This window comes from Hippocampus bargibanti, linkage group LG05 (assembly GCF_051943395.1).
Source record: "Hippocampus bargibanti isolate YZ-2025 linkage group LG05, ASM5194339v1, whole genome shotgun sequence".
NCBI classification, from domain to species: Eukaryota; Metazoa; Chordata; class Actinopteri; order Syngnathiformes; family Syngnathidae; genus Hippocampus; species Hippocampus bargibanti.
In genome coordinates this window covers 26,129,255-26,141,921 of record NC_142738.1, presented here as the reverse complement: position 1 = coordinate 26,141,921, position 12,667 = coordinate 26,129,255, and the positions used below count along the sequence as shown (strand labels likewise).

Here is a 12,667-nt window from a genome sequence, read left to right as displayed (position 1 = left end):
ATATATATATATATATATATATATATATATATATATATATATATATATATATATATATATATATATATATATATATATATTTATAAAAGCGTTCTCGCACTACACCATTAGTTGTATAATACCCAGAAAGAGACAAATAATAGTTGCATTTCCATAGCCATTTAGTTCAATTAAAATAATTCACAATCATTATGAGGCCTTGATATACAGACCAAGTAATTATAATGTGAAAAATTGACAACACGAGACGGAATGATGACGGATTACAGAATTGTATTAAATGTTTTAACATAATGTGTGTGTGTGTTTGTTTTTTTAACAGTGAGAGGCAATCCAGAGGGACCAGAGCACACTGGAGTGCAGCTCTGGTGCCTCAAAAAATTATCCAACCTCAGAACATCGCCGTATTATTTCTTTGCAAATAATGATATTGTATTGCAATATGAGGCACACCAATTTAATGATCTCTAACTTGTGTTTCTGATTTTTGTTGCATTTCTTTGTTTGGCAGTGTGCTGTGCCTTGAGAGTCTTTTCATCTAATTTTATTTTTGCCTTGCCTTGGCTCAGGTTATGAAACACTAGCCTACATTAAAGCAACATAATGGACCACAGCACGGATTCTGGAGTTCTCTCACCTTGCAAAATTGTAAGTTGCCACTTCTTAGACCAGGCCACACCATGTATACTGTGGTGCGTGGGTCGCCTTCTTTGAAACTGAAGCACTACTTTTCGCGTACCAATTAAACGAAGGGCTACCAGTTTAATGCCCACTTCTAAATTAATACATACAGTATGTTTAAATAATGTTTGATTAGTTTAATGTTATTTTGAAGATTTAATTAGATTGATCTATTTGAAGGCACTGATCATGTTAATTATTTTTCACTATAATTATCAATTATGATTTGAAAAGGTAGGAAATGCTTGATTTAATAACCCAAAATTGCTATAGTTGTTTATAATTCCGAATGTTTCAGTTGGGTTTCACTTGAGTCCTAGGAAATCACAATGTCTCATTGTTGGTGCGCGAAAGAGGCCAACAGGCACTAAATTGCCCCCCCTAGACCTCTTCAAAATTGACCTTTTTCTTCAAAACACATGGAACCTGATATTATTCCCATTCTTCAAGGTCTAAATTAGCTAAATATGCTAGTTATTGTGATCTTGGACCTTGGCTATGCGTGCCTCATGAGCCATGTAATTTTATTGTTGACGTTTTTCAAAAACGCTGCAAATTTTGGGATATTATGTCCTTATTTTCATTGTAGCTTTCCAGACGTTGATGCTATAGCATTGAAAGTGGTACCAAATGAAAGCTACATTTTCGTGCAGATCTTGATGACTTTGTTATCGGCCTCTATTACAAGACGAAATAGGATAAACACTCGTCATAACTTGTGCCAAAGTTACATGAATAACTTCAAGGAAAGTCTGCCAGATTACTGCACACTACACTGGGATGGAAAACTTCTACGGGATATTCTTGGTGAAAGATACCCAGTGGAAAGTCTTGCAGTGCTCGTCTCTGGTACTACACAGTATGAAGAAGGGAAACTGCTTGGTGTGCCCTTCATAGAAAGTTCCACAGGAATCTAACAGTGTAATGCTACATTGGAACTGATAAAAACATGGGGTCTCACAGACAACATTGTAGGCTTGGTATTTGATACCACAGCAAGCAACAGTGGCATCAACAAGGGTGCAGCGAAGCTTATTGAAGAAAAACTAGGCAAAAAGGTATTGTACTTCACTTGTCGCCATCACATATCAGAGGTAATAATTCGAAGTGTATGGGAGGCTGTGTTTAGCAAGGTCAAGAGTCCTGACAACCAAATGTTCGGCAATGTGAAAGAGAAGTGGGACAAGTTGGTTAAGGACTGCCCAAGAGTTCTGGGCTTAGTTGAACAAGACTTGAAACAAAAGAAGACAAGCACAATTGCAGTCTTAAGCAATTTCCTTGAGGAAGCAAGTCAGAGGTCAGATTACAGAGAGGTGGCAGAGCTGTGCCTAATCCTGCTTGGTGAGGAACCTCCTCGAGGTATCCACTGGGCCAAGCCAGGTGCCATTCACCAAGCCCGCTGGATGGCCAGGAACATTTCCTGTTTGAAGATGCTCGTGTTTTCTAAGGAACTAAAATACAACACGGACACTATCTTCAAGCTGGAGAGGATGAACAAGTTCCTGGCCTTATTCTACACCAGCCACTGGGTGACCACCACATCTGCAGCTGATGTACCTGTCCATGGCCTCCAGCTTATGAAGAACATGCTGCAATACAAGCAGAATGACTATGAACTGGCAACCTCTGTTCTCAAGAAAATGAACAACCACCGCTGGTATCTGACCCAGGAACTAGTGCCATTCACCTTGTTCAGTTCACATGCCAGCATGACCAAGTCTGAAAAAGAGAAGCTCGCAGTCAAGCTGTCAGAAACAGAGAAACCTGAGATTTACAGGAAAGGCAAGCCAGTGTTTCCTGTCATCAAGGCAGCTACAGTTCTCACAGACCTGGTAGGGCCATAGCCTCACATTCTGTTTGATGCTCTTCGAGTGAAATGTGACTGGCTCACGACTCCTGCTGACACCTGGGAAGACAATGACAGCTACAGGAATGCACAGAAGTTTTTTTAGGTCAGTGAAAGTGACCAATGACGTGGCTGAGAGAGGTGTGAAACTAATGAATGACTTTGCAACTCAGATCACAACTGACCCAGAGAAAAGAAGCTGCTTACTACAAGTTGTGGAGTACCACAGGAAAAAAATAACAGTTTCAAAAAAGCCACATTGAACAAGTGATAATACATGTATTAGTAACATCCTATCTGACAGTTTCTTATACAATATATGTGTCAGTGCAGTGCTATCATACTACCAAACTGATATTTTATAGTGTCCCAGCTGTTTGTGCATTAAAATTAGCTAAACTCTACACAGGTGTTCATGTGTTTTATTGTGCTTACCACCATATTCAAGAAAAAAATTATTAGCCTTCATTTAGTACCACCTCTGGAAAGCTACAATGAAAATAAGAACATAATATACCAAATTTTGCAGCATTTTTGAAAAACGTCAACAATAAAATTACATGGCTCTTGAGGCAGGCATAGCCAAGGTCCAAGATCACAATAACTGGTATATTTAGCTAATTTAGACCTTGGAGAATGGGAATAATATCAGTTTCCATATGTTTGAAGAAAAAGGTAAATTTTGAAGAGGTCTAGTCCCCCCCATGTTGTATGTAGGTTACGACTTCTCACCCACCCATTCCCTCACATTATGGTGGCCATTATGATTCGTGATCTCTCATGGATAAAAACACTGAATGTGATCATTGTAAAGTCAAAAATGTTGTTGAATCAAAACAAAACATTTCCCCTGCGTTTGGAGACCAATTATGGCTTCATATGAATATTGTTGTTTTCATATTGTCAGCGATTTTATGTACCAAACCAGTAACAAAAACTTAATTTACTTAAGTTGGCATTTTCTGTATTATCAATTTGAAATACTGTCTTGTTTTGTGATTACTGGGTCCAAGTCAGTCATTAGATCATTCAGAATCTCCAAAATTGTATTGCTAGCTGAGTGATGTGTCAATATAATTTTTTTCCTGCCATTTTGAAGATGGCAGGAACATTTTTTTCACTTACACCTTGATACATTTCTTCCTGATGTGCTATTTAAAAACAAAAACCACCATAATTTCAGGTCCAACGAATCATGCATGCTAACTTAATGAATTTGCACATTGTAATATCAAAATGCACCCAAAAACTGCACAATGGACACAATCTTGTGTTTGCCCAGTGAGTATGTCAGTTGAGTTTTTCCCCATCTTTTTGTGAACAATCACATTTGTGCAATTTTTTGGCCAGTCCAAACTGACATGCTGTGTTTCTATCAAATTGATAATAATTAATTTCACTTGGTTAGGTGGGAGTATCGGAGAAGACTCTGCTGAACACCCCATGCCAGTCAGAAAGTGGGGGAACTATATTACTGCAGTTGCTGGAATTTAAAACACACCTGCTTGAGGCTGTAGAGGAGCTGCACATTCGAAGGGTACGGTAAAAAGAGGACACATTTCTACCAACAGTGTCTGAAACTCATGACAAAAAAGTTGCGGACACCAGGGAAGACAAATCTGAAAAGTTGCCTTCCCGGCCATAAAGTTGCCTGCCCGGCCATAAAGTTGCCTGCCCCATTTTTCACGACATGAAACACAATAAGACGACTAATCGCAAAAAAATACAAAAAAACATTGGTGCGAAGTTTAAAGGATTTTTTTTTTATTATGAAAGTACCAACCACCAATGCTCCCTTGCTTAATTAATGGGAAATATCTCTTGATGAAGATTTTGTTCCAGTTGTTGTTTGCCGTCATTGTGCACAATGCAATGTTTGTGTTGCGTTGTCTGCTAAATGCCACGTGGCTCCTCATTCTAAGCGCCTTTCAAAACTCTCAAGTACACTTTACAGTCACGGTATAGACTATACTGTGACTGTAAAGTGTACTTGAGAGTTTTGAAAGGCGCTTAGAAATACGGTATAGACTATACCGTGACTGTTAAGTGTACCTGAGAGTTTTGAAAGGCGCTTAGAAAGAGGAGTCGCGCCTTTCAAAACTCTTAAGTACACTTTACAGTCACGGTATAGACCAGACGTCGGCAACCCGCAGCTCCGGAGCCGCATGTGGCTCTTTCACCCCCCTGTTGTGGCTCCCTGCGGCTTTAGAAAATAAATAATGAGTATTTAATTTAATGTATATTATTTTAGTTCGTTCAGTTTTAAAATTTAATTCTAAATTTGAAGATTTTGGTGATTATAAATAATACAAAATAAAACGTATTAAGGGCGGCCCGGTAGTCGAGTGGTTAGCACACCGGCTTCACAGTGCAGAGGTCGCCGGTTCGCGTCCCGGTCCGGCCTCCCTGTGTGTAGCTTGCATGTTCTCCCCGGACCCTCGTGGGTTTTCTCCGGGTCCTCCGGTTTCCTCCCACACTCCAAAAAACATGCATGGCAGGCAGATTGACCACTCCAAATTGTCCCTAGGTGTGAGTGTGAGAGTGACTGTTGTATGTCTTTGTGTGCCCTGCGATTGGCTGGCAACCAATTCAGGGTGTCCCCCGCCTCGTGCCCGAAGACAGCTGAGATAGGCTCCAGCAACCCCCGCGACCCTAATGAGGAATAAGCGGTACGGAAAATGAGATGAGAAAACGTATTAAAAAATTTTGTCGCTCATAATATACGTCACAACCATCGACAGTGGACGTATATCCGGTCACAACCGCCAAATTGCGCACGATTTCTTGAATTTATTCGACCCCCAGGTTGGCCAACTATGGATAAATCTAAGAAAAGAAAAGTGTCTGAAGAAAACAGAACGTTTAATGATACGTAGGCAGATTAGTTCGCCTTCACTGCTGACGAGACGGGTTTACCGGTATGCTTAATATGTAATGAGAAGTTAGCAAACAACAAAACGTCAAATGTCGCAAGACATTTCCAGAACAAACACACAGCCTTTGCTCAAAAATATCCGGATTGAGATGAGAGAAAAACAGCCGTTTCGGAACTGATGCGGAAGGCTGATCAGAGCAAAATTCATTTTATGAAGTGGATGAAATCTACAAATTAAGCTACATATGCTAGTTTTGTGGCCGCTCAGGCTCCCAGTGTTTTCTTTTCTGTGGGAAATGGGTGTAAATGGCTCTTTGAGTCGCAAAGTGTGCCGACCCCTGGTATAGACTATACGGTATAGACTATACCGTGACTCTCAAGTACACTTCGCAGTCAAGGTATAGACTGTCAGGACTGTGACAGGACTCGAGGGACGATGGAAGGAGGTAAGGGTTGGCTCCGAAATACACGGGCAGACAGAGTTTCCAATAAAGAGTCTTTACTGAGACACACACAAAATAACAAACAATGAGTTGAGAACGAGGGCGATAAAGGAACAGACCTGGCTGCGTAGTAGTGGCGGGGGACTTCCTAGAATACTCCGACAACGACCGTACGGTAGGTGTGGCTTTTATAGCCAGAAGGCACAATCAATGGAATAGAAAACAGGTGCGTGAGCCCGGTGAGTCAGGAAGGGAGGGGCCCGCTCCAAGGAGCAGCGGAGGAGGAGACAGGAGGGCAGGGGCGCGCTCTGGACGGCGACGAAGATGTGACATAGACTATACGGTATAGACTATACGGTGACTGTAAAGTGTACTTGAGAGTTTTGAAAGGCGCTTAGAAAGAGGAGTCCAGGTGGCTTGTAGCAATTTGCTTGTAGGTTTTGCTTTATTGAATAAAACAAACGTTTGATTTGAAAAAAAAAAAAAAAAAAATATATATATTTTTCTTTTCTTGAAGAAGTTGTCGGCCACTTGGGCCGAGACGTTTTGGAGGTTGTACGCCCGACGTAAAAATTGTACGCTCCGGGCCTCCGGGCAGACGTTATTTCAAACACTGCTACCAATGTTGAAAAATATTTTTTGTCATGGAAACAAGAGTGAGAACATTAATGGTATTATAGTGTAATTCAAACCATTATCCGCTATGGTGATGGACAGGCTGACAGACGATGTTAGACAGGAATTTCCTTTGACGATGTTTGCATATGACATTGGGATCTGCAGCGAGAGTAGGGAAGAGGTGGAGGAGGAAATAGAGAGGCGGAGTTGGAATTTTATGTTGCCAAAGGACTCTTTGTAATTTTTCAGAAACTCCTGCAATGTAAGGTACTGCTACCATAGAAATAGATAGGTAGTAGAAGTGGCGTAGAGACGAGGTTGATGGCAAACCCGGAAGTGACGTCACGAGTTGTAGCGTCCATAGTAACGTGGCTTGGTTTGGCATAGAAATAGGATAGTTTTGAGCGTATTTAGGTCTATTTAACGTATGGATGCTGTAAAAAGGAACAACAGTTGGGGGCCGCAATGTTACGCTTACGGATGCTTCAACTACAAGCTGAAAAACAAAGGAATTTCGTTCTTCAAGTGAGTGAAAATGAAATTTCTATAAAAAGAAAAAATAATAATTCGTTTTGCGATGTTTTAGCGACTAATTTTCGTCCTGTTTTCGATCTTTGACCGTGTATAAGTACGTTCTAGCTGTTCTTCATTAAAGAATTACATATTCCATGTTCTTCAAGATTGTCACTCGTGTACCATAGACCTCATCAGAACCATCACTAATATCTTCCTATCTGTCCGTTTACACCATATCACTCGCCTACAGAATGATGACTTGATGAAGAGTTTTCTTCGATCAAAACTGAATCGCAGTGTAATTTTTGCAGGTCAATGAGGTTAGAAGTTTCAAAAAATTTCATCTCATTCAAGTCATCATATGGTTGACTAATTAATCAGCTTTCATTGTTTTACTGGCTGTGACAATTGCACACTCAATGTTGCTGTAAAAGTAGTGGAATATCTTGTTCAAATTTCTGTGGTTGTATATTAACTGAAAAATTAGTTTAACAACGCCCCCAAAAAAGGAAATTTTAAATGATGAGAGTGATGAGGACAATTTAAATTTGGCATTATTATTGAAAAATAATTATTAATATAAAAGTGTTGGACTATACACAGTGTTACCTAATCCTCTACAATTTCTGATTTAGTCCAATTCCGATCACCAATTAAGTATGATCATTCTTTATGAATGTTATTTTTTTCACGTTTGAAGATTGGTTACAATCACATTCAAAAGATAATTATACTATGTATTTGAATTTTCAATTTTAAAGAGCTGTCATTTCTATTATTCATAACATTTTTAGACTCTGAATAAATATACATCAATAGTGGTGTATTTAATTGCAATTGTATGTATTGGATTATAAAAAAATTATAATCCAAAGCATATCTGATCTTGAAAATTGAGGTTTTTGGACTTGTCCGACTTCACATAGCGCCGAAAGACGACGTGAGAGTGAAGTAGTTGTCTTCTAAAACATATTTAGCCACAAAGTATTAGCATTTCGTCGAATACCTGAAGAAAATCGACGAAAAACGAGCAAAAATTATTCATATGGTACGGAACTGTGTCAGAGGCTACAACTCGTGACGTCATCAGTGCCGTCACGACCCGGTGACCGCGCGGCGCAATGCTATTGCCTCCTTTGGGCACTTCTAAACCTATCTATTTCTATGACTGCTACTCCTCTCCTTTTTGTATCTTGAGAATTATTGGTGTTCTACCGGAAACAAATTCCTTGTGTGTTCTACATACTTGGCAATAAAGATAAAGATGATGATGAGATGATGATGATGATTCCCTATTCTTTCTTTCTGACATTTGTTAAATGACCACTGAGGGTACCCACAGTTAGTGAGTGCTCTCCTGATATGTTTAGACTCCTTTTCTCTACTTTCAATGCTAGTTGGTATTAGTTTAGCCCTATGCTGGAGGGTTCTGATAACCCCTGTTGTAAAGGGTGGTTAGAGTCAAAAAGTAAGTATTGGTCAGTGTGAGTAGCCTTCCTAAAGACTTCTGTTTTTAGCGCTCTGTCCTCTTTTATAATTACTTTACAATCCAAGAAGGCGAGTTGGTTCTCTTTAATGTCCTCACGAGTCCTACAAAGAGTCCTTTGGCAACATAAAATTCCAACTTATTTCAAACCGATAAACACGTTACGGCAAAAATTAGTGCATCCAAAAGATAGGGTACCAAATGAAAAACAAAGTAATGTAGTTTATTCCACACATTGTAAGAATGAAAATTGTAAAGAGCAGTACATTGGGGAGACTCAACAAATTCTCAAAAAAAGACTTTATCAACATTGCAGGGATAATACAAGTGGGCCTCAATCGGCAGTACATTTGCACCTAAAAGCTAGCAAGCACTCATTTGACGACAATGAGGTTAAAATCTTAGCGAAAGAACATAGATGGTTTGAAAATCCTACTGGACCCTCCGCACCCTGCCCACCACCTTTTCCAGCTACTCCCCTCAGGCAGGCGCTACCGATCCATGCGCACCAAATCCAGCAGACATTTAAACAGCTTCTTCCCCCAAGCCATTAACTCTTTGAACTCTTTCAACAGTAGCCAAAATGGAACTGTATAGTGCCACTTAGCAGTTTTTTTGATAACGATACTAGTGCAGCGTGTTCTACCGGAAACAAATTCCTTGTGTGTCCTACATACTTGGCAATAAAGATGATTCTGATTCTGATTCTGATTCTGATTCTGAAAGGGGGGTAAAAGAAGCGATTCTTATAAAACAACAAAATCCTTCTTTAAACCGGTCTGGTGGAGTGAGGTTCAATTTGGATCGTTCATACAATAGCCTGCTTAGGCAAAACAGGTTAGGCAACATTCGTTATGCTGATGAGGTGATACCGGTGGGAGTGGGGGAAATAGGCCAGTCGTTAGTCAGGAATGTAGGTACAATCAGTGGGGCCACAGGGAGGGGTCCTCTCCTCCCCCCAACCTGAGAGTAGTGACCTATCATAGCTGTGTACGGCGCCGTCATGCCTGGACATTAGGAATATATAAATAGGGCCGATACGACCAGTCAGACTTTAGTTCGCTGACGTAGCCTCTTGGATAGGAGGCGAAACGTCCGAAACCTTCAAAATTGTACAGATGACGGCTGAAGAAACCTTCTCATCAACATGTATGGCAGGCTGACTGGACCTCCAAATTGTCACTAGGTGTCAGTGTGAGCATGGATTCTTCTCCATGTGCCTTGTGATTGGCTGGCAACCGGCTCCAGCACCCGTGTGATTCTTGTGAGGATAAAGCAGATCGGAAAATGAATGAATGATTCACTGCTTAATGAAAGTCATTTAGATGTGAAGTGAGATCTTATATTAGTTGCGTGATGTTTGTGAACAAATGATTCTTCTGCATTGCACTTTTGGGATGGTCCATGAAAATCAATTCACAGCTGTGGAAAAGCCATTCACTGTTTTGTTTGTTGTTGTTTTTTCAAGTTTGTGCGGTATTTTGTAGAACTGAAACAATATGCTTTTATGCAATAAAATGTGGAAATGTAGAAAATAATACGTTGTCCAATTTTGGGGGTGGAATTCATTGTGTATGTTGTAAGAACTAGACTGGTACTGTCAAAGATGAAATAGTCCTGGGAAAATCATGGGAAATAATTTCAAAAAATTTTTTTGATCTTTGCTATGTTATTCTAAAAGGCAATCAATTGGCAGGCAACACTTCCAAGGTCCCGAACTCACTTGAATTCAGCTCCATCGCACAAGTAGCAAAGAGAATATAAATGGATGAATCCCCCTTTTTTCAAATAGAACATATCTGCTTTTACTTGCCTGCTGTTTGCATAAAATGGAATTACAACCAACATGAAAAGAAACTGTAATGTATAGGATCTGACTGTTGTGATTATACTGACCTAAAGGCGCTTCTGATCGTCTCTTTTGGCTATCTGAGTGTGAGCCATATTATTGTACATGAGACTGGAGGTCAGACATGCTATTTGGCCCCTGAGCAATAAGTACAAAGTGAATGTGTTTCTAAATGGGGGCTGGGGGATACAATCATCTCACCCTCAAGCAAAGAGATTGAACCTGACAGCACATTGTCAGTATGTATAAAAGTTACAGGAGCAAATATGGAGTGAACTATACTTTGCAATTTCTGTTTTATTGTTATTGTCACATCAACGTGAACAAATTCTCTGATCCTCCCCAGGCTGCCTCTCTCAAGGCAGAGGTTAAGGAGTACCATGTCGTCATGGTGTTGATACTCAATTGCCAATGGGTTGGACAAGAAAAAAACAACAACTTGGGGATTTCCTTGTCAATTAATGTTTTACATGAAAAAACATTTTGCAAGAACACACATGCAATATCTTATATGGCATCCATTATCCATTAAAAATACAATGTGAGAATAAAAAAAATGAAAGTAAATTCACCACCAGCCAAGTGTTGTATCTTTAAATCTAAAGACAAGGCAAGAGCCTGACAACATATTTTAAATATTATAGATGTTATTAATGTTATTGATATTCAATAGTAACCTCTGAATGAATCTGTTGTGTTTGTAAAGCTGGAGTGTATTTCGTATAAAAATGCATCACATAATGATTATTTCTCAAAGAGAAAATAGCAGCTTTATCTTGTACCTATTGCAACACTGAGATGGTACTATATTTTAATGGGAGTTTATAACATAATCTTACAGGGTTAAACTCCTTCAACATGCACATAAATAGTCGAATGGCTAAAGAGATTGACTGGTTTCTGGGGGTTAGGAGGAGGATAAGGACAGCTTACAACAAATATGTCCTCCCCTTTAATGGGAATCTCTCTCAATGGTGTGCTTATCATGAAACTGAAAAATAAATAAGTCAAACTTTTCATCCTTCTCGGAAAATCTTTGCCTGGTTGTGATGTATCTATATCCTGTACTTCCATTTTTTATGTTGAGTGTAACTTCCTTGTCAGTATGTTTTGTAAATTTCATGTCAATTTTTCGTACGGTAATTATTTTTTGTTATATGTAATTCAATTTAGGTTGTTGACTTTCTGTTTCTTTCTTAAAAATCTCTGCACGGCTTAGGAGGCAGAAGCTCGGTTTCAAAATCAGATGGGTAAAGTGGTGATGGAGAAACAGGAGCTGGAGTGGGAGAAGGTATGGCTGCATGATGGTTCAGTATTATTATTATTATTCAGTAGTATAAGGTTTGTGATAAGGTTTGTGTCATTACAAATGACTATTTTCATCACTTGATTTATATATTTCTCCCGACCATGGCAGGACTCATTACAACACCAAATCGAAACAGCAACAAAACAACATGCGGACTCTCTGATCAATGTTAAAAAGCAGGTATATCTCATTATCACAAAATCAAATGTGATAATTTTGAATTGAAAACAAAATCATGCAACGGGAAAGAACAATGATGGCATAACATTGGGTTAATTAAAAACCAGAGAAGTGTGACAAGATCTTACGCAGGGAGAGCAAATTTCTGCATCATGTTAGATCAAAATACCATGTCCACAATAATTCAAGTTACCAAGTAGGCTTGCGTTTTCCTATCATTACAGTGTCTAAGGTTTCAGAAACAAGTGCAGCATTGATACTAAAGCAAAGAACTGCAGAGGTTGAGGATAATTGGAACGGTGTAAAAGTGAACATTTCAATTTCAAACACAGATTCTTTTCTTACAGTGTTTTTTCGGTGTTCAATTACCTGACATAATTGAACACCTAAAAACACTGTCTGTTAGAAAAGAATCTGTTTTAAATTAGATATCAGGTAGACAGGATGAACTTAATACAAATATTAGTGAACATTTCAGTTTACCCATTGATTTACATTTCAGCAGTTCAATTGGCTTCTGCGAGACTGTGACTTGTGAAAAGTTTGGAAAACCATGTCGAGTTAAGACTGCCTCGAAGGCGTAAACCAATATGGATTTTCTAAAAAAAAAAGTCTGATCAATGACCACAACCTTCCAACCATCTTATATCTTTTGTTGAAAAGGTTTCTTCAGCAGTCATCTGTCCTTGTTTGGCCTACTTATTTCAAACTGATAAAAACTTTCAGGCAAAAATTAGTGCATCCAAAAGATAGGCTGCCAAATGAAAAACAAAGTAATGTAGTTTATTCAATACATTGTAAAAATGAAAATTGTAAAGAGCAATACATCGGGGAGACTAAACAAATTCTCAAAAAAAGACTTTG

At 39.0% G+C, this 12,667-nt stretch overlaps 1 protein-coding gene across 1 annotated transcript in view; it reads left to right on the top strand.

Moving 5' to 3' along the window:
• The first annotated feature begins 603 nt into the window (after nt 1-603).
• The window catches only part of ccdc73 (coiled-coil domain containing 73), a 30,818-nt gene continuing 18,754 nt past the window's right edge, over nt 604-12,667 (top strand). The window contains exons 1-4 of the mRNA XM_088997495.1: nt 604-648; nt 3,936-4,064; nt 11,534-11,605; nt 11,732-11,803. Coding sequence (XP_088853621.1) covers nt 604-648; nt 3,936-4,064; nt 11,534-11,605; nt 11,732-11,803 — 318 coding nt within the window. The remainder of the gene's footprint in view (nt 649-3,935; nt 4,065-11,533; nt 11,606-11,731; nt 11,804-12,667) is intronic.